An 18575-nucleotide genomic window follows, 5' to 3' on the forward strand; every position below is an offset into this window, starting at 1 on the left:
GTGAAACTAATGAACTGGAGAAAATAACACAATAGTCTTCAAAGGTGATGACAACAGAGCCCTATTTTTGCATTTGTGCTCCTAGCATCTAATACTGATAGAACACCCCTAAGCACCAAAGTCTGAACTACTTTAACCATGGCACCAGTATGTAGCATATGTCTTTGTGCTGGTGTAGGATAAGTCCATCCTTGTCTCAACCCTTACTTTTTTTCTGCTGCAGGAAGTGAAATAACTGCCAACAATAATTGCTGGGGGGAAGAGGGGGCCAGGCCTGAGGGGAGGTAGTTGGTTAGCAAAGTGCCCCCCGCCCAGTACATAATACTAGCTGGAAAAAAATGTCTGCAGGAGTATTTAGTTTTGACACTGTGTTGTCTTGCTGATTTTTAGTTTTTCAGCTGTTTCCTTTCAGCTGTCTGGGTAATTTGTTTCAGATCTGTTCTTCAGCAGAACCTGAGCAGCCAACTAGAATCACACAGAGCTCACACCATGATCAAACCCTCTTCTACAAAGCTTGTCCCAAATACTGGTTGTGGGGACTTGCTCACCTTGAAGTAGCAATTTCACAGGCTGTAATAAAAAAATTTATTTTGGGGTCCCTGAGGAAAAATCCTTGCACTATTCCCTAAGCTGGCAGCTGTTGATGTCTCCTCAGCTTTATCATAGTTTAAAGCAAAGGACTTCATCATTTCCTCTGGATTAAGTGAAAGGTACTTCCTAAAAGTGTAGTACTATTGTCACAACTGATTGTAAAAATTACATCTTACTCAGCAGCTCCATGATTTCTCAGCTAGGAGACAGGGAGCTGGACTTCTAGGGGTATGTCTACATAGCAACCACATGTACAAGTCACAATTAATTTAAGAAGAGCTGTTAAAGGCAATACTTTTCCCTATTTTGATACTCAACTAAATGCATTGTCAGCTGTAGAAGTTACTGTAAAAAGCCGATTTTTGTTCTATCAGCATATGTAATGATTCTCCTTGGCTCTTTGTTCTTGGGCTGACATTTAGGAATTGCTTTCTCGGCAGGCTTTCCTTGCTCCCATCCTCTCTTCCCTCAGGACATAGTATGGAACTTTTCTTCCATAGTGGTACAGTGCCTAGCACAGTGGGGTCCCTTGTCCATAACTGGGGCTGCTAGGTGCTATGATATAAATAATGATGGGAGATCTTCCATTTCCCTACTCGCCCTCCCCAAACAGAGGCCCAGCAGGTGGAACTTTTTCAAGAGCACTTGCTCTGCCTCAGCCTAAGCCAAATCCCAACTAGCATACTCTGAGTAGCAAGTCTAGCTTCAGTTCTGGAGAATGCAGGACATGGGGCTTCCTCCTCCTCTCTCTCTCTCTCTCTTTCAAATGCTGTGACATTTGTCCCCAGAAACTATGCTGGATCTTTTGAAGACAGAGTGTAGTGCTAAGTTGTATTAGCAAAAATTGTTCAATATTGAGAGCAGGCATCACTCACCAGAAATGAGTTTTTTTTGCTATATTTCTTTTTTTTTTTTTATATTGTGTGACAAATAACAGCCTCCACTTTCATTGCAGTTAAGCAAAATGTTTCTGCAGGGAAGGTGCATTTGAAGAGCTGGACGTGAACAGTGACCAGATGGAGCAATGCTGGATGAAATCTGAGCAGCGCATTCATGGATCAGTAGCTCTGTGGCCTAGTTCTATCCCATCCCCCGAGGAGGTAACATTACCAACCACTTGGAATACCTTGCACAGCCCAGATTTTTTTTTTCAAGTCTTTTTTAAAATACAATAAAAATAGCAGATACTAAATTTAAAGTCAATTATTTTTGCAGTTGGGTTTAAAAAAATACACAACTTGTGTAACTAACAGATTCTGCGCCTGCTATTCAATAACTGTAACATTACCTTTGCACCCCACTCCATCATACCTTTTAAGTTAAAAAAGTCACATTAACCCAAAGAGGATACAGACAAGAATCTTAGTCAAAATAAATTTGATTTTTTTTGAAAGAAGATGGTGAAGAAAACAGAGACATTAACCAACTGCAACAGTTAGCATCAACAAATGGGAGATTGGTAGTTAGTGTTAAATGCCACCTAATGTGAAACTTTCCCCACTGGGGAAAAAAAAAGTGGGAGGCAAGTCCAGTTTGCTCCATTATAGTCACAGGCTGGAGCACGGCATACAACAGCACCTCTAACATCAGTCACTTTACATATATTCAAGTTTTACATATCTGCAAAACAGAAATAGTAGCAGCCATTTGGATGTTCTTTCTTAATGGTTCTCAGGGGTGGTCTAGGAAAATCCGAAGGGCCTGGTTCTTGAGACATAGAGCTGGAACTGCAGCTGCTACTTCTGCTGCTGCTTCCAGCCACCTGTGCTCTGCCTCTGTCCTCAGTTGGGGAGATCTGGGGAGACCCAGGACTCAGGTACCCTGCTGTGGTTTGAGTAGAGGTGGTGGCATAGGTGATTGGGCCAGTGTTGTTTTTCACATAAACATTTTTGATAGCCACCAGTGTGTGTGCCATGATACTGAGGCTGTTGCTGAGCTCTTGCATGCCTTGCTGCAGCAGCCGAAGGTTATGATTGACATTGTCAAAGCCAGACTGGATCACCTGCATCTGGTTCTGCTGGATCTGCATTAGGTCCTCTTCAGTAATTTCATTTTGGTCTGTTTGGGACCGGCCTTTTGTTTTGGCTTTTACTTTCCCAGACAAGCCACCCCCAGCTGTTCCCAGAAAGGGCAGTTGCTCCTGGCTAGGTGGAACCACAGCCATGTCCTCAGAGCTTTCTTCCGGCTCCACTACCTTCACTACTATTTCTTCTTTTAAGTTCATCTTCTCAAGACAGGGCTGCTGAGATGGGCCAGGATCATCTGTAAAACCTAAAAGGGCATGGAGGAAAAAGAATCAGAAATAGGAATCAACAGACTTCATTATCTCTGTGGTCAATCAAACCTCTGCCAGCTCAGTGACCACTATTGGCATTTATGTGGTGGTTAATACTTCTGCTGTCAAGACTCTACAATGACGACTTGTACTTTATTATCTTCTACACTTGTATCATAGATATTGTCTCCTTTGGTGGGGAAAAAACCCCAAACATACTCACTGTAAATGACATAACTCGGAGCGATGCAAATTTCAGATTGAAATCACTTACTCCGCAATAGATCAGCCAAAACCATTTGCTACAGAAGAGATTAAATTCATTCCAAACTCTTATTTTCCTCTCTCCCAGTTTAGCACAAGAAACCCAATATCCGCACAGCAGAAACTCAGTGACACCCTCTCTGGATTGCTCCTCCTTGCCTGAAGTAAGTTTCATTGCAGGAAAGCTCATACCTTACAAGCCCATGCACAACAGGAAGTAATTTACCAGTTCCTTGCAGTTTACAAAGACTGGAATTTGCATAGTGGAATTTGCATAATTTCCTGTGAACAGAAGGAATGAATGATCCAAATTTGCACATATACAGGTGGGTCTAATGCCCCACATCTAAGGTATGTCTGTTCACTTTTACGCATTGCTTTTACATATTGTTTTCATAACCTATAATGCAAAACCTGCTAACAGTTCAGCATCTATGTGATTTACGTGAGAGGAGAAGGAAGCCATTATAAACCAATTATTTTGAAAAAGTGGATTTGGTGTACAGTAGAGCATCCTTAGCAACTGGCAAATCTGCAAGTAAGTGAAGACTTTTTGTTGTTGTTGAAGACAAGGATCTGGCTTCTTAAATCATGGTGTTCATTTCTTCTGACAACTGTAATTATGTGTGACTTGATACTTTATACAGTCTACTCCTAAGGCCAGCTAATGTTCTATGAGTTTTTTTCTTCTTGAGGCACAGAAACAGAAGGTGAACTGATACTGCCTAACACCCTGATCCTTACATTGCTTACCTTAACTATCAAGAGTAATCCCACAGAAATCAATAGGACACCTTACCTTACTGAAATAAAGTTAAGCACTTGTAAATATTTGCAAGAGCAGAGATTAACTATACACATTCTAGCTAGATATGCTGAGCATAAGAATAACAGATTTAACACTTGGATTAAAAAAACCTCAATGTAAATTAATTCTTCATACAAACAAAATATATGTCATGGATCTTAAAACACTGGAAGGGGGGCCTCACTGGTAGGGAGACTGGCATAAACAGAACAAGAAGCTTTTCAAGTCCCAGGTTGCCTGGGGTAAATATACCTCTTACAGCTCTACCTTGCACTACTGCCTCATGTGAGTAAACAGGAGGTGTGTGTGTGTGTGTGGTGGGGGTGAGTTAGTCCTGCTCTGGATCTGTCCCTTAGGAAGCACCTCGGAGACATGCTCCAGGGATTCAAGCAACATCTATGGGGCAGTGCTTAAAGTGGGGGAAGGAGTTGCATGATGGGGTTACCGACCAGGCAAAAAACCATTCAGAACGAAGCCGGGTTAGTGTGGGTGGGACTGGAAACAGCGTCTTCCTAAAGCTGCTGCTGCCAGAGGATGACAGGAGCTCCTGTTTCAGCCCATTTTAAGCACCGAAAAAGCACAAAGCCGCCTCCTCCCCCGCAATGCCCAGGCGGAGCCCGCCGGGCGCTGGGCGCTGCACAGAGGCCAAGCTAGTCCCTCTGCGGGAGGGATGATCCGCTCCTCTGATCAGTGACACGGCGGGGGGGAAGGGCACTAATCCCCCGGCTCCATGACAACACCGACTCCTGCCGCGCCGGAGGCCCACACGCGGCGGAACCGGAGTGGGGGTGGGCCGCCCCGCTCTCCCCTCACCAGCCCCGGAGCTCACCGATGTCCACCACGGAGGCTCCGGGCAGGTCCAGCGTATCGATGCCGCCCACGATGGGCACGGCTTCGGCAGGGCCCAGCGCGGAGCTGTAGGCGCGGTGGTGGTCGGGCTGCTGAGCGGGCTGGGGCATCTCCTCGGGGGGCAGCAGCAGGCCGAGCCCGCCGGGGTGGCTGGCGGGGCCGCAGCCTTGCGAGAGGCGGCAGAGCTTGCTGCGGTCGCGGCGCTTCAGGTCCCTCCAGCGCTTCTTGAGATCCTCCACGTCGCGGGGGCAGGCGGCCACCGGGTTCACCTTGTGCCGGATCAGCTCCCAGACCCGCCGCTTCTGGCCCGGCGAGGCGCGGCCCGGCCCCGCCGCGAAGAGCAGCTGCTCGTGCTTCAGCACCTGCTCGATCAGCACCTCGGTCTCCGCCTCGTTGAAATTGGCCTTGCGCCGCTTGGGCGAGTCCTCGGCCATCATCCTCCCCGGCGGGCGGGGCCGGCGGGACGCCCCGATGGCCGCGCGCCCGCCGTTAGGCCACAGCCGGGGCCCTGCTCGGGAGAGCAACGCCGCGCACGAGAACGCGAGAGACGCGCAAGCCCCCGGCGCAGGCGCCCCGCGCCCCGCTTGTTGACATGGGCAGGGGGCGGGAGTGGGGAGCCGGGCGGCTCCGCCCCGCGCAGGGAGCCGGCGCGCGCCGCGCCCCACTGGGCATCCCCCGCTGCGACCCGCGTCCGCGCGACCCGGCCCCGCCCACCACGGGCACCGATCGCTTTAGCCCCGCCCCGTCCGAGCGTCACAGCCACGTCCCCTGGCGTACACAGCGGGAGCTCCGCCCTTTCTGAGCTCACCCTCCCCGCGGCCGCGGTTCCGCCAGGGTCGCGCGGAGGACTGGTGGCGGCGCCGACCACGCCCGCGTGCTACAAGCGTTCTGGCCCCGCCCCCAGCTGCTGGTGTCCCCAGCCCGGGCCCGCGCTCGCCGTCTTCTCTCGTCTTGTCCGCGCGCCGCGGCCTTGTGCGCCTGCTCGGAGGCGGGCGGGGCCGCGCCGCCGGGGCCGGGCCGGGATGGCGGCTGTTTTGGAGTTGCTGCTGCGGGAGGAGGTGGCAGCCGCCGCCGTGGTGCGGTGGCTCGACCCCGGCCCCAGCCACCGCCCAGCCGAGGTAACGCGCAGCCCGGCAGCGTTGGTGTGACGCTGCTGCTCCGCCCTCAGCCCGTTAGGGCAGCTCCCGGCCTGGCTCGGCTCGGCCCGGGCAGCAGCAGCAGCGAGGGGCCGGGGCCTGCGGCTGCCCGGACTCCCCGCTCCCGGGCGGGCCAACAGCCCTTGTAGCGGGGGGTGCTAGAGACTGGCGTCTTGGGCTCCTGCCTGCCAACCCCGGAGCGGCCCCTGGGCCACACGCCCGGCCCAGCGCGCCTGGGCGCCGCTCGGCTGAGCACCGGGGCTGCAGGGCTCCCTCCGCACTCCAGCCCCGCCTGCCCAGTGCGCCGCCCTAAGTCTCGGCGTGAGTGTCCCCGGCCCGGGGCTGCCGCGTGCAGTGTGACTGGAGGCGCAGCCTGTGGCGGGGACGGATCCCCGGGTCGTGCTCAGCACTAATCTGAGGGGCCCCAGAGGTCACCTGCTAGGGCTAGGCGGAGTCCCGCCAGGGCAGGGTTTGGGTGGCTCTCCACGGCGCAGGGGGGCTGCTCGCCAGTGCTGGCCTGGCCCCTGCAGGCGGTGCTTACAGCGGGCTGGAGGAAATGGCTCGGGGGGTCTCGTAAGGAGAGGCGCTGTAGCGGTGGCAAAGCAAAGCGATGCTTGGAGCGTGTTCCTCCTCAGCGACCCAGCCCCACCCATGCCTAAATAAACGAAGTGCCACAGGTGTGTGCTCCCTTGCGCCCTCCCCATCGCCCCGCTTTCAGCGCTGCCCCTGCTGTCCATGAGCTGGGCTCATGTGTTAAGAGGCGGGTAGCTACAGTCTGCCCAGTTTTACATTAATTATATGCAGCTTTTTGTTTCTGGCAGTTTGTCAACGGGACCAAGTTTGCAAGCCCTTGGTGTGTTCTATAAAACTGCTTGGTTATTATTTTGGTCTATAGCCGCTGGGGAAGGCTTGGCCGGGTGAAAGCTGAGCAGGTGCTCAGCCTAGGCTAGAATATCAAGTGTATTTACAGAGCGCTCATAAAATGCTCTTGTATTGTGTTCCTGAAGTGTGGGGATCCCTATCGTTTGTGAGCTCCATCTGCTGGTTTTGCAACAAGCAGTTATCAAACAACTATTTTAAAGGTATTCTATTAACATCCCCTCATCAACCTGATAAGTCAAGTGAGGTCTAGCTTAGTTATTACTTGAATGGGAGACTTGCAAAAGAAATTCAGGATGCTGCAGGAAGAGATTGTCAATTTTAGAGGTGACACTGATCCCTCTGAGTTAGTAATGACTCATTGCCCCAGTGGAGTGCTTGTGGGTACTATGTTGCTGTCTGTGCTGTCTCTGACATGAGGTTTAAAATGCTTCATTAAAATCCCTTTGCATTTGGTGGTAAGTACTGTCTTTTCCAAATGCTACCTCAGGTAATTACACTATTTCTCTTAGCTTCCTGTCTAAAACTATATATATTGAGTATATATATTGTATAGCATTGCTGCTGAGCAGCTTCCATTTTTTAATGCACTATGAATCAAGGAGTGGCTGAATTGATAATTGTTAAATATGTTTGTGAAGTGTTTGGAATTTTTTGGGGAAGAAAAGTACTGTATAAATGTAGGTTAGTTATTTGTAATTGTGATTATAAATAAAAAGACACCCTCCCTCCCCCCACATTGGAGAAAATCTATATCCAGTGGGAAAAAAAGTCAAATGGTTAAGGATACACTCACTGCAGTTTTGACATAAAAATAAAGTAAAACAAAGAGATAAAATTGAGATATATAGTGAAGTTATTGTAGGTGCTGCTTTGCCACCTAGAAGAATTATTGCTTAAAAAGATTTGAGGTCTAGTGAGAGGGTTCTGGACTGGGAATCAGGAGACCCGGATTCCATCCCTGGCTTTCCCACTAATTTGCTGTGTGACCCTGGGCAAATCATTTCACCTCTTGTCTTTTTCTCTTCCCAGTTATCTATTTGGGGCAGGAATGTCTCCCTGTATGGGTAGAGTGCCTAGCAGTGAGTCTTGGTTGGGGCCTCTTGGTTCTGTTGTAATACAAATAATAAATAATTAAAACTTGGTTGTGAGTGATTGTGTGTCTGGAGTTGTATTTGAAAACGAGCTTTGCCCTGTATAACATTTTCTGTGTAAGCACTTCAGTGTGCTTTACAAATATTAATAACTAACCCTCACAGCTGCCTCACTCATTAAGACACTACCCCTATGAGGTAGACAAGTAATATCTGCATTTTCATAGATTTTTACGGCCAGAAGAGTATTAAATCATTTAGTCTCACCTCCTGTGTAACACAGAACTTAGAATTTCACCCAGTTACTCTTGCATTGTGAGCCCATTTTACAGGTGGGAAACCTGATGATCTGACAAGGTGAATGTCTTGGTGCATCAGGTGAGGTATTTCCAGTAGAAATAGGGAAGTGTTATTACCATTATACAAGGCATTGGTGAGATCTCATCTGGAATGTGTGTAAATTCTGGTCTCCCATGTTTAAGAAAGATTAATTCAAACTAGAACAGGTGCAGAGAAGGGCTACTAGGATGATCAGAGGAAGGGAAAACCTGCCTTATGAGAGGAAACTCAATGAGCTTAGCTTGTTTAGCCTAACCAAATGAAGGCTGCTCTCTCTCTCCCTGCTATTTATCCCTCTGGTATATTTAGAGAGGAGTTAACTGCCAGTATTGGCACAAGAACAAATGCATAGAAACGGGACATCAACAAGTTTAGACTTGAAATTAGATGAAGGTTTCTAACTGACAGAGAAGTATAGATCTGGAGCAGCCTTCCAGGTGGAGCAGTGGGGGGCACAAAACCTAACTGACTTCAAGACTGAGCATGTAAGTTTATGGAGGGGATGGCATGATGAAACTACCTATAATAGCACATGGTTCATCTATGACTGCTAGTAGCAAATATCCCCAGTGTCCAGAGGTGGGACCGCAGGCGGCAAGTTTTATGGGCCCATGGTGCCCACGCTTCACCAATATTGAGGACGGTGGGCCCAGCTCCGCCAATATTTCTGTGCTGCTGGAATGCCGACTGTGGAGCTTCCAGTTGTGCTGGGCCATGCAGGCCTAGAGCGCAGCAGCCCCCAGCCCTGCGGTTCTGCCTCCCTCCCCTGGACACAGTCAGCGGCTGGCTAAGACTCAGAGCTGCTGCTGCTCTGGCAGTGACCCCACCCCCAAGCAAAGTGGTGTAGCATTGGCTCCCCCCCTCCTGGCCCCACACTTTCCCCCACCCCCTCTCTTGTGGGCTCAGCACTCTGGTAAGGAGCCGGCCTTGTCCCCAAACAGCGCAGCATGACTGCTGCTCCCTCCTCCCGGCCCTGCTCCCACTCCTCTCCTGTGTGATGTGGGCCCAGCACCCTGGCCAGGAGCCATTCCCAGCCGGCACCACCAAAAATTATACAACCCTGGCACCCATGGATGGGACACTAGATGGGGAGGACTCTGAGTTGCTACAGAGAATTCTTTCCCAGGTGTCAGGTTGGTGGCTTTTGCTGACATCAGGGTTTGACTGATTGCCATATTTGGAATCAGAAAGGAATTTTCCTCCAACTCAGACTGAAGGAGATCCTGGTGGGTTTTGCCTTCCCCTGCTGCATAGGGCATGGGTCACTTGCTGGTTTGAACTAGAGTAAATGGTGGATTCTTTGTAACTTGAAGTCTTTAAATCATGATTTCTTCAGAAACTCAGCCAGAGATTGTGGATCTGTTATAGCAGTGAGTGAGGTTCTTTGTCTTACAATGTGCAGGAGGTCAGACTACATGATCACAGTGTGGGGTGTGCGTGGAGGAAGAGATTCAGAGGAGCAGCAGGACCTGGGCTAGCCCCCATGGGGGATTGGAGAGGGAGTGCCATCCCTCCCTCTGCTCTTGGCTCTAGCCACAACCTTAGCCCCCAGCTCCGCCCCCTGCTGCAACCCTGCCCTCAGTTGTGGCTCCTGGCCCCAGCTGCTGCTTTGGCCCTAGCTCCTGACTGTGACTCTCGGGGGGTGGGATATGGGCAGATTACATTTTGGGGAGGGGGACAGAGAGCTTGACTAGTTTGTGGACCACTGGTCTAAGGGCACCTAACAAGTCTGCATCAGAGCTGATGAAATCCAGGTCTTCAGACTGTCAATTTTGTGCTCCAACTAGTAGACCACATTGTTGGTTTTCCAAAAATATAACAGTGGAAAAGCAGAGAAACTTTACAGATTTGTTTCTTATCTCAGCTGTCAAAGTTTGATACTTTAGCTGGAAACTGAAATTCATTTGCATTCGCAAACAAATCTTACAGCCTGTTCTTCTTGCAGTGCACATATATGAAGCAAAGGAAAGACAGCAATTCCATATCTCCTTTCTTAAGAAAAAGCTCCATACAAACAAATTGCTTGATGTCTTCTGAGTTGCCTGCTTTCCATTTCACCAGGGCCTTTCTTGGGGAAGCAAAGCTTTTCTTCTTTGCATAGGGCCAAAGGGAGGAAAGCACGAGTATGACAATATAGTTGCCAGGTCTCAGTATAAAAATGAGTTAGTAGTATCCAAGAGAGTTGTTCTGGCTGTGTGTCAAACTTTGCCTAGTTCTGTTGTGAGGAAAATAGAAATGCTCTGCACTGAAAGAGCAGAGCAATTTTTTACACTGTATACAAGGTTTTACAGTATTATAGTAATTTTTAAAAGCCCATGGTAGAATTTTCAGATAATTTACAAATGGTTCCCTTTAAAGAATTACCTTCCATTTAAGATTTAAAAGATATTGATCTTGCATTTTTATTTTGCTTTCTTGAATATTTGCTCTGAGGATCATAAAAGATGCACCATATTATATTTGAAGCTCTTTGATCCCCACAGGTGGATAATATGACTTCACTAAAATGTAATAAGAGCTTTGCTCTTCTCTTATGTCCTGCACATGAGGATCTCAAAGCATTACACAAATAGTCATTTATTTTTGGAGGGCCCTCTGAGGGAGTAGGTGGTATTAACAAATTAGTAGGAAACGGGGGCATAGAGAAGCTGCCGGTTTCATAAATTGTCCCCTAATTTTGTTTGCCTTAATTTTTGGTGCCCTACTTGAGATATCTGAAAGGGGTGTAACTTTGAGGTGCTGATCACGCACAGCTCTCAGTGATTCTAAATGCAGTTCTGAGTGCTAAGTATTTCTATAAGACAGGCCCCGATTGTCTCCAGCTGGACAGACAAAATTAGTTGCTGCTTTTGAAACTTTGGTCATGAGGAATAGCTGTCAGATTTGGGACTAGAACAAAGAATTCCTGAATCTGTTTCTGGCTGTAACTGCTAGGCATACTCCCTCAATTTAAAAGTGTTAGAATCCGTGATGATGGTGAATTCCTGCACAATATTTGAGAGAAAGTGAGTCCATGGGTATCTTTATTAATGTGTTTTTCTCTTTCCTTGCAGGAGAACCATGTCCATGACAAGCTGGTACCTCATGGTTTGCTTCAGAAAGACTTTGTGCCTTTCCTGTTGAATTTTTTAAGGGAGCAGACTAGTCAGATCTTGACCAATGGGCCCTCTACCCCTGCTAAAACGCCAAATTCTAAGGCTCTCAGGAACTCGGCTAGCCAAAGGACAGAGTCAGAAAGGAGGGCAGGCAACTCAGCAGGGTCATGCAGCAGCCGAATGCAGCTCTTTTCCCAGAGGACCCCTGCTAACTCCTGCACCCCAGATGCTAGCTTTCCCTCTTCTGCTGCATCATGTGGCTCTTCTGCCTTCGCTGGGTCAAGCTTGTCTAGCCCCTGCAGTGATTTCCCCAGAACCAGCCCAAGCTTTGGTTGCAGCCCTGTGTTCAACCACAGTGAGAAACGTTCATCTCAGAAGGCCAGTTTGGGGAGCTTCCTTATGCCCACACCTGATGTCCAGCCAGGGAGGCGAGGCAGAAGAAAAGGCAACAGCTCTGCCAATGCTGCTGGCCGACAGGTGGCTCGGGACCTGAGGCGAAGCCTCAATGAAGAGGAGGATGGGAAGGGTGACAGCACATCGTTGAGTGGTGGGAGGAGGAAAAAGAGTGAGGTGGGTCCTACCTCAACCAATTCCCCACCTGATCAGCTGAATCTGAACAACTTGGAGGAATTCCCGCCCATGAGTGCTGCTTCTGGCTTGACAAAGTAAGAGCAAGTCTTCCTTATTGCACTCCTATTTTTTGATCATGCTGGCAGCATTGAGACTGTAGGTTATTTCCTGGGAGCAGCTGACACTGTTATCTCACAGGTAGCAATATATAGGTGCTCTTATACCTTTTCAGCTATGAATGTTTTGTAATAGACTGCAGGTTGGGGGCTGTTGCTATGCTGTGCAACTAGTATTTCTCAACTCACCAGGTTTCCCCCTCCCTTGTGTCCTACTGAGGCTCCTCTAGGGGCTCAACTTCATTAGGAAATCTTACCATTATTAAATACAGTTGTGAGGTGTCAAGACAATGGTGATGTGATGCTGAGCACATCTTTGTCCTTGTTTGCCGTCACAGTCAGCATTCTCTGGACTCTTTACAGTTGTATTTAAGCATGATAGGATTTTCTAGTGAGATTAAGCCCTCGGTGGCTCTCTACTTTGCTGCTGCTGTCTGGAACGGCTGCTGGGATGGGAAACAGGCATTCTGCGACCTCTAGTGGCAACGGCATTGGCAGGTGAGGCATCGTGTGTTATCTGGCTGTGCGGTGGTGGTTAGGGGGAAATGGGTCTCCTCCGGTAATGGGCTAGGTGGATGGTTGGCATGTGGGTTCTGTTTGGTTCTTGAAGTGCGTGAGTTTCCCTTGATTGCTAATGATCTCTTCTAGGTGGGCTGGTTGGGAGGCAGCTCTTCCTGGTGGTACAAGCTAGTTGTCCTTTTCTCTCTCTCTCTTTTTTTTTTTTTAAATGAAAACTGAGATTCTCCTTTGAGACCTAGTGGTGAAATCAGGCCCCTTTAAGGTCTCTCATGTTAGTCACGACCTAAATTTTGAAAAGTGATTTTGGGTGGCAATCTATAGGAACCTGAAGGACGTGTGATTCTGGAAGGCCTCTTCAGATTAAGGCAAAGGCCTCTCCAGCTAGACTTAGCTGAACATAATGTAGGTCTGGCACCCTAATCTTACCCACCTTAACTCTCCTTCCCTTTACTCGACCCAAAGTTCATAGGTTCAGAATTCCTAATAGATACTACAGTAGCTGACACACAGCTCTCCACATCACAATGTGGGCTACCACAGTTCTCTTCCTGTGAGTCAGTGGTCTCTTTCTCCATGAGGGATGGGTTAGAAAGTGCCCTCTCTTTCCAGGAGGCATAGTTACAGTTGAATCTGTACTTATCAATTCCTGTTAGGTCTGGTCTACACTGAGATATTATCTTCCACAAAAAATTAACTACCTTGCAAGGAGAGTCAGGTTTGTGCTACCTAGTCTGCACAGTGGCGCCATCCAGTTCTAAAATCAGATAATTGAATTGATTTTAGAGCTGGTTAGAACTGTTGGTTCTCTTTGGTTCAATGCTGAGAAATAGGGCTCCCCATGGAGGAGGAGGTTTAAATATGGGAAATCCTTATGATGCTCTATGAGATGGCTTTGGTCTGCAGGATACGATGCATTTCCGTCACCAATAGTAAATTTCAAACTGTGCAGAGAGTGACTGATGTGAAAAGTGTGAGGAGACAGGTCAAATGTAAGTCCAGAAGTAACAGCACAAATAGTCTTGTGGGGTCCCTACCAAGCTGCATATTCATTTAGAAAAGAGATGTCAGGTGTAGAACGCTGATTTTATCATAATTTCTACAACATTTCATTCAAAATGACATATTACTGTTCTATGGAGCCTTTTCCCGAAGAATCTCACAGCACTTTACAAATCTTATGCCTCACATCATCCTTGTGAGGTGGGTAAACAATATGGATAGGTAAACCGAGGCACAGAGAGATTAGACTATGTCCAGGATACAAAGCAAACAGGTGGCAGAGGCAGGAGTAGAAATCTGGGAGTTCTGACTTCGAGTGACCACCTTTAGCCACTAGATCATGCTTTCATGGACATTTTGGGACTAATAATGAATTGATGAGCAGCCAGAGCTTGGGATATCCTTGGTTACTAGTCTGACAATGTAGGATGAGTGGTGTAGATAAGTAGAGTAGTATCCATTTTTCATCTTTTTCCCCCATAATGATCATAGTTACTTTTAAGCCACAGCAGTGGAGTAGCAGGAAATACACTGCACTTTATCAGGATAATTAAAGTCTCTATTTGTAGGACGCACCCACTCTTTGTCTTGATTTCCTCTGTCCTTGTCAATTTTACATTGGCATCAAAATCTTCTGAGTTTGTAGGATTTGACTCCTGTTTTCCCCCTGCATGATCTGTTTATGCTTCATTTAAGTGGAAGTCTTTCTTAAACTGTTTCAGCAAAAGCAAGCCATCAAGACGAATCAACCCAACCCCAGTGAGTGCTGAACGCCCCCTCTCAAAACCCAAGATGTGTTTCACTTCCACGCCAGTCAGCCAGTCTCCAGCTGCTCAGTTTCCATCTGGGACAAGTCCTGAAACCTTTGCTGCCACCCAGGAAGGGAACGTTACTTCCATAACAGGGAGCAGCCTTCAAGAGGAGAGGGAAATGCTGAAGAAAGAACGGTATAGCATGAACAGGGGGTGGGGACGGATGTGTAGTGGTTCATAACTCTGGCAATAAGAAGTTGGCAATTAACAGAAAATATCCAGACCAGATACTTATTGTTTAAACAAAAATTGACCTAAAAGCAGATGAGATGAAAATGAACCTAGTATCAGACTAAGACGTTTTAAAATTCAGTCTTCACTCCTCACTTAAAGATGAGCTGCTACTTTGCAGAGTGACTCTGGCATTATATTGGTCCCAAATTTATTGTATTTCAGTTTCTCGGTATTGCATTAATGCAGAGTTCTGTGGGTCAGACTGCACCCTCAAAGTAAGGTCCAACCTTACCTGGTGGGACTGCACTCACAGATATTACCTGTATAATACCATTGTCTTTCAGTGATGCTCTGTTTTACCTATGTACCGACTACTGAAAGCTAATGGGTGTGCATAGGTGTAATTTGGTAGGTATTATTCCCGTTTTAGGAAATGGGAAGCTATACAACGGAGAGGTTGAGTGATTTGCCCAAGGTCACACTGAGTCATCGTAGATTTAGAATTATAACCCAATTCTCTGGAATTCCAGTTCTGTGCCTTAATCATGAGACAATCCTTTGTAATTAGGTGGAAAATGGATGTATTAGGTAATTTAACCCATCCTCCTGTATGGAAACTGCATTCGATTTTATAAATGTTGTGATCAGTTCTTGTAAGAATCCCAGCAACCCATATAGTGAAGAACTCTTCCTGTGTTGAGTGTGGTGTATGTCATCCTCAGTTCCTCTGTAAGTCATTGACTTGAATTTCAGATGCAAGTTGCTGCACCAAACATCTTCTCCTGCAGGGCTGTCTCTGAATCACAGTACACCTACCAATCTGAATTACAGTTGGAGTGCAAGCCTCCCTACTGATAGCCATCTAGTGACCTGTGCAGATCTCAGTAAAGTCTCCTGCAAGAAACAGCTGGAACAGCTGGCTCAACTCTATTCATCTTGTATATCAGGTAAGGAACTGGGAGTAGTGAGATGGCCATGGTGTGGAATATCTCCTTTAAATACTATTTCCAGAGTGCACTGATGACTTAATATAACTGAGTGCTGCCTAGAAAAATAAACAGAGCCCTCCCACCTACTTAAAAGAATATACCCGCCCCTCATTGGGCAGAAGCCTAGAAAACGAGATGGGCCCTACACAATTCCCTGAGCCTCAGCTGGCTTGAACTGTATTGGCGCAACATGCAAAGTGAATACCAGAGCCCAGGACTCTTCCCTGGCAATACTCGTTAGGTTGAAGTGGTTTATAAGCTGTTTTAACTGTTACCCATGGTTTAGCTTTTGGGAGAATGAAGGTAAAACACCTGAATCAGCATTGTTGAGTCCTGTATGGATCAGCTGAGACTCGAAGCTTGAGATTTGATTATCCTTATCATTATCTTGGTTTATTAACATAGACTAATGCTGAGTATCTGGCCATTTTATCTCACTTCCTCTTTCAGAAAATCTGGTTCCAAATATTTTCCTGGAGCTCTTTTTTGTCCTGCAGCTGCTAACATCCAAGGGAACAACTTCTTCGGAAGATGGCAAGAATGACCTGGAATTCAGTCAAAGATGTAAAGGTCAGCAATGCTATTGAAGGGTGACTAACTTGCTCCCAAGACTGGTAGTGGGATACAGAGCATATCGCCTCTGACTCAAGGGGTTTAAATCCGGCTTCAGGGACTTAGTGACCAAAAGTCATTACTACTGAAGACTTCTGAGGCCTGTGTTAAGTGAATTGGCAGAGCACTGTGGGATATGGCATTAGGGTAGTGAACATATAAAAAACCTTAAAAGCTTAGTTACTACAAAAAGACCAGTGTCTACCCTTGATCTTGTATACACCTCCCATTGATATCAGGAGATGTTCCACTATGGAATAAAGGGGGTATTTAGCCCTGAGTTTGTAGAGAAGATAAGTAAAAATATGTGGCCCTCCACCAAATTAGTTTGACATTTGGAATGAATGGGCATTTTATAATCTAGTAGGCTATTAAAAACCAGGTTATGGTAGCTCACTGCTATTGTCGAAGAACTCCCATGTTTACTTACTGAAACAAATTTTCAGAGAGGAGTGATTCACCAGATTTCCTTCTCCTATCACTTCCTTCAAACCCAGAAATACTGCTGGAATCCATCATAAGTTAAAGGCCTAATTCTTCCCAGGGACACGTGTACAGTTCCTATCAATGTCAATGGGAGTTGTATGCAAGCTTTTGGCAAATTTGGACCTTACGAAAAGCTAGTCAGCAGCTTGATTTCTGGGTAAGGTATGAAAGGGTGATGTCCAGGTGAGAATTAGCTCCTGGTGTGTCGGTTAGGAAGAGGCTCCATTTTTAGCTCTTCTTCTTATTGTTCTGTCACCTATGGATCCAAAGGACCCCAGTCGGACTTGACTTTGGTATCATGGTGCACCCATGCCACTGCCTAGAGGACTCTAATAATTGGTTGTATTGCATTAGTTTTTGGCCCACAGTTGGCAGTCTGTGGGCTTAGCACTGCCCCTGTGTTCATCCTGTTCCAAATCAGTTTGGATTGATTGTTTTGACAAGCAGCGGATGGGTGGAATTCCACTGATGCTGTTGCAGGAGTGCACACCTGCCTTGTAAGGGCTCACTCCTGCAAGTCCTGTATATGTGTAACTCCTACTGACATCAGTGGAAATTCCATTACTTATAGGATTGGCCCTTAAGAGAGGAGCAGCCTCTTGTCCAAGGCTGAGATTTAAGGCGTTTACATGAACTCTCTGATCTAGGAAGTGATTGCCCTCTGTTAAGTATAAAAGGTGGATAATTTTGTCCAGCAAGAACATTGGTAATTATGCCAATTCAAATTATGGCTGTCAAGTCTCAAGGTTCAGGGCAGGCCCCAGCTAATTCAGGAAGAATCCTCCCCTCATACAACATAGTACATTTGGCCAACTGTGTTAGAATGGGGTATTTTTAAGGGGGTACTTTGTCTTCATGTGATGTGTCAGAAAATGGGCACTGGTGCAAGGAGGTTACTGGTCCTGATAGACCAAAGATCTGACTGTATGTTAATTCCTACATTCCTCTCAGTTAACTGCATTAGATATTTGCATTTAGCTTCTGAATTTTCCACCAGTTGTTGTTAAATGCTGTTTCCTGATGTGCTGTTTTCAGATGCAATAGAGAGGCAGCATTTTCGAAACGTACACAACTGTGTTTATTTTGCTGTGCAGGTCTTGGATTGTCAATTTGAGTAAGTTGAACATTTCTCTTTCTGTGGGGATGTGTGTGGGGGGTGGGGGGGTGTGAGAGAGAGAGAGCGTGACTGTTTGTCTGGATTTGAGGGAGGTCATTTTAGGGGCATCCTGTTGAGTAATTTGCACAAAGTCATGCACTGAGTTAATTACTTGACCTAAATTAGAAAACTAGGACCTTTCTTTGTAGTGGCCTCTACACCATTATGCTTCAGTATAAGTGTCCACACAGGGAGATGGTGGGTTAGGAAGTGACACATCCAAAATGCAGTTGGAATTTGGTCGAACTGGTGTTTTGCTTCAGATGCCAGTAGGATCCAGTTCCCGGTTGACTAGTGGTTAAACTTGTGGTTTTTTGTTTTTTTTTAAACAAGTATGTACACTTTGTTTAGATTTTCTCTCCCAATGTTGTATTCCATGTGTGTTCTCTTGGCAGAATTATTTCCCGTTTAGAAAAGGGGACATTGAAACTTTTGGCTGAGAATGAGCGGATTGCATCCTTTTCCCCTGGCTTGCACGAGAGGCTTATGAAGGCTTATGAAAGCAGCACAGCCAAGGTAAAAAAAAAAAAAAAAAGAACAACCCTTAGAAGGTTGTATGTATGAAATTCCACGGGGTTCCCACTAATGTGCTTGCCTATCTCTGCCTTGTCACAGCCTGTTTATGATGGCTGTGAGATTAAATCCTGTTCATCCTGCTCTGGGCTTCACTTCTCAATTTCTTTGGAGACTATGTTAAACCTACCCTCTCCTGCCCGGATTGGACTTGTGTATTGCTAGGGCCAATGACCTGCAGCTGGGAATTCCTTTAGCTAACTTTTATTGCAATTAGGATGAAATCCTGACTCCATTGA

The 18575-nt window shown here is 46.9% G+C and overlaps 2 protein-coding genes across 5 annotated transcripts in view; one reads left to right on the plus strand and one right to left on the minus strand.

Moving 5' to 3' along the window:
- Window positions 1–1129: 1129 nt before the first annotated feature.
- LOC137159508 (t-SNARE domain-containing protein 1-like) lies at window positions 1130–5489 on the minus strand. Its single transcript, XM_067557907.1, has 2 exons — window positions 4768–5489; window positions 1130–2862 (listed from the first exon to the last, which is right to left on the minus strand). Exons 1-2 carry the CDS (start codon window positions 5222–5224, stop codon window positions 2204–2206), a joined length of 1116 nt encoding a protein of 371 aa, XP_067414008.1. The 5' UTR covers window positions 5225–5489; the 3' UTR covers window positions 1130–2203.
- Window positions 5490–5676: 187 nt separating this feature from the next.
- CDAN1 (codanin 1) overlaps window positions 5677–18575 on the plus strand; it is a 40663-nt gene continuing 27764 nt past the window's right edge. For 2 of the 4 annotated variants that reach the window (XM_067557901.1, XM_067557902.1), the window contains exons 1-7: window positions 5677–5905; window positions 11289–11995; window positions 14257–14481; window positions 15274–15467; window positions 15960–16079; window positions 17643–17721; window positions 18159–18279. In XM_067557901.1, the coding sequence (XP_067414002.1) occupies window positions 5810–5905; window positions 11289–11995; window positions 14257–14481; window positions 15274–15467; window positions 15960–16079; window positions 17643–17721; window positions 18159–18279 (1542 nt within the window). In that variant the 5' untranslated portion in view covers window positions 5677–5809. Of the gene's footprint in view, window positions 5906–11288; window positions 12099–12498; window positions 12515–14256; window positions 14482–15273; window positions 15468–15959; window positions 16080–17642; window positions 17722–18158; window positions 18280–18575 lie in introns of those variants that run through there. The other 2 variants (XM_067557904.1, XM_067557903.1) reach the window with 2 other exon arrangements.

The sequence above is a fragment of the Emydura macquarii genome, unplaced genomic scaffold, assembly GCF_026122565.2.
Source record: "Emydura macquarii macquarii isolate MOO-44397 ecotype Brisbane River unplaced genomic scaffold, CSIRO-AGI_Emac_v2 contig_1876, whole genome shotgun sequence".
NCBI lineage: Eukaryota > Metazoa > Chordata > Testudines > Chelidae > Emydura > Emydura macquarii.

What these genes read in the sequence shown, in the direction of transcription:
- LOC137159508 (XM_067557907.1), bottom strand. Translation starts at nt 5,224, where the DNA reads ATGATGGCCGAGGACTCGCCCAAGCGGCGCAAGGCCAATTTCAACGAG. An exon ending in AGCCTCCGTGGTGGACATCG is followed by an intron (nt 2,863 to 4,767) that starts GTGAGCTCCGGG and finishes ATGCCCTTTTAG; the next exon opens with GTTTTACAGATGATCCTGGC.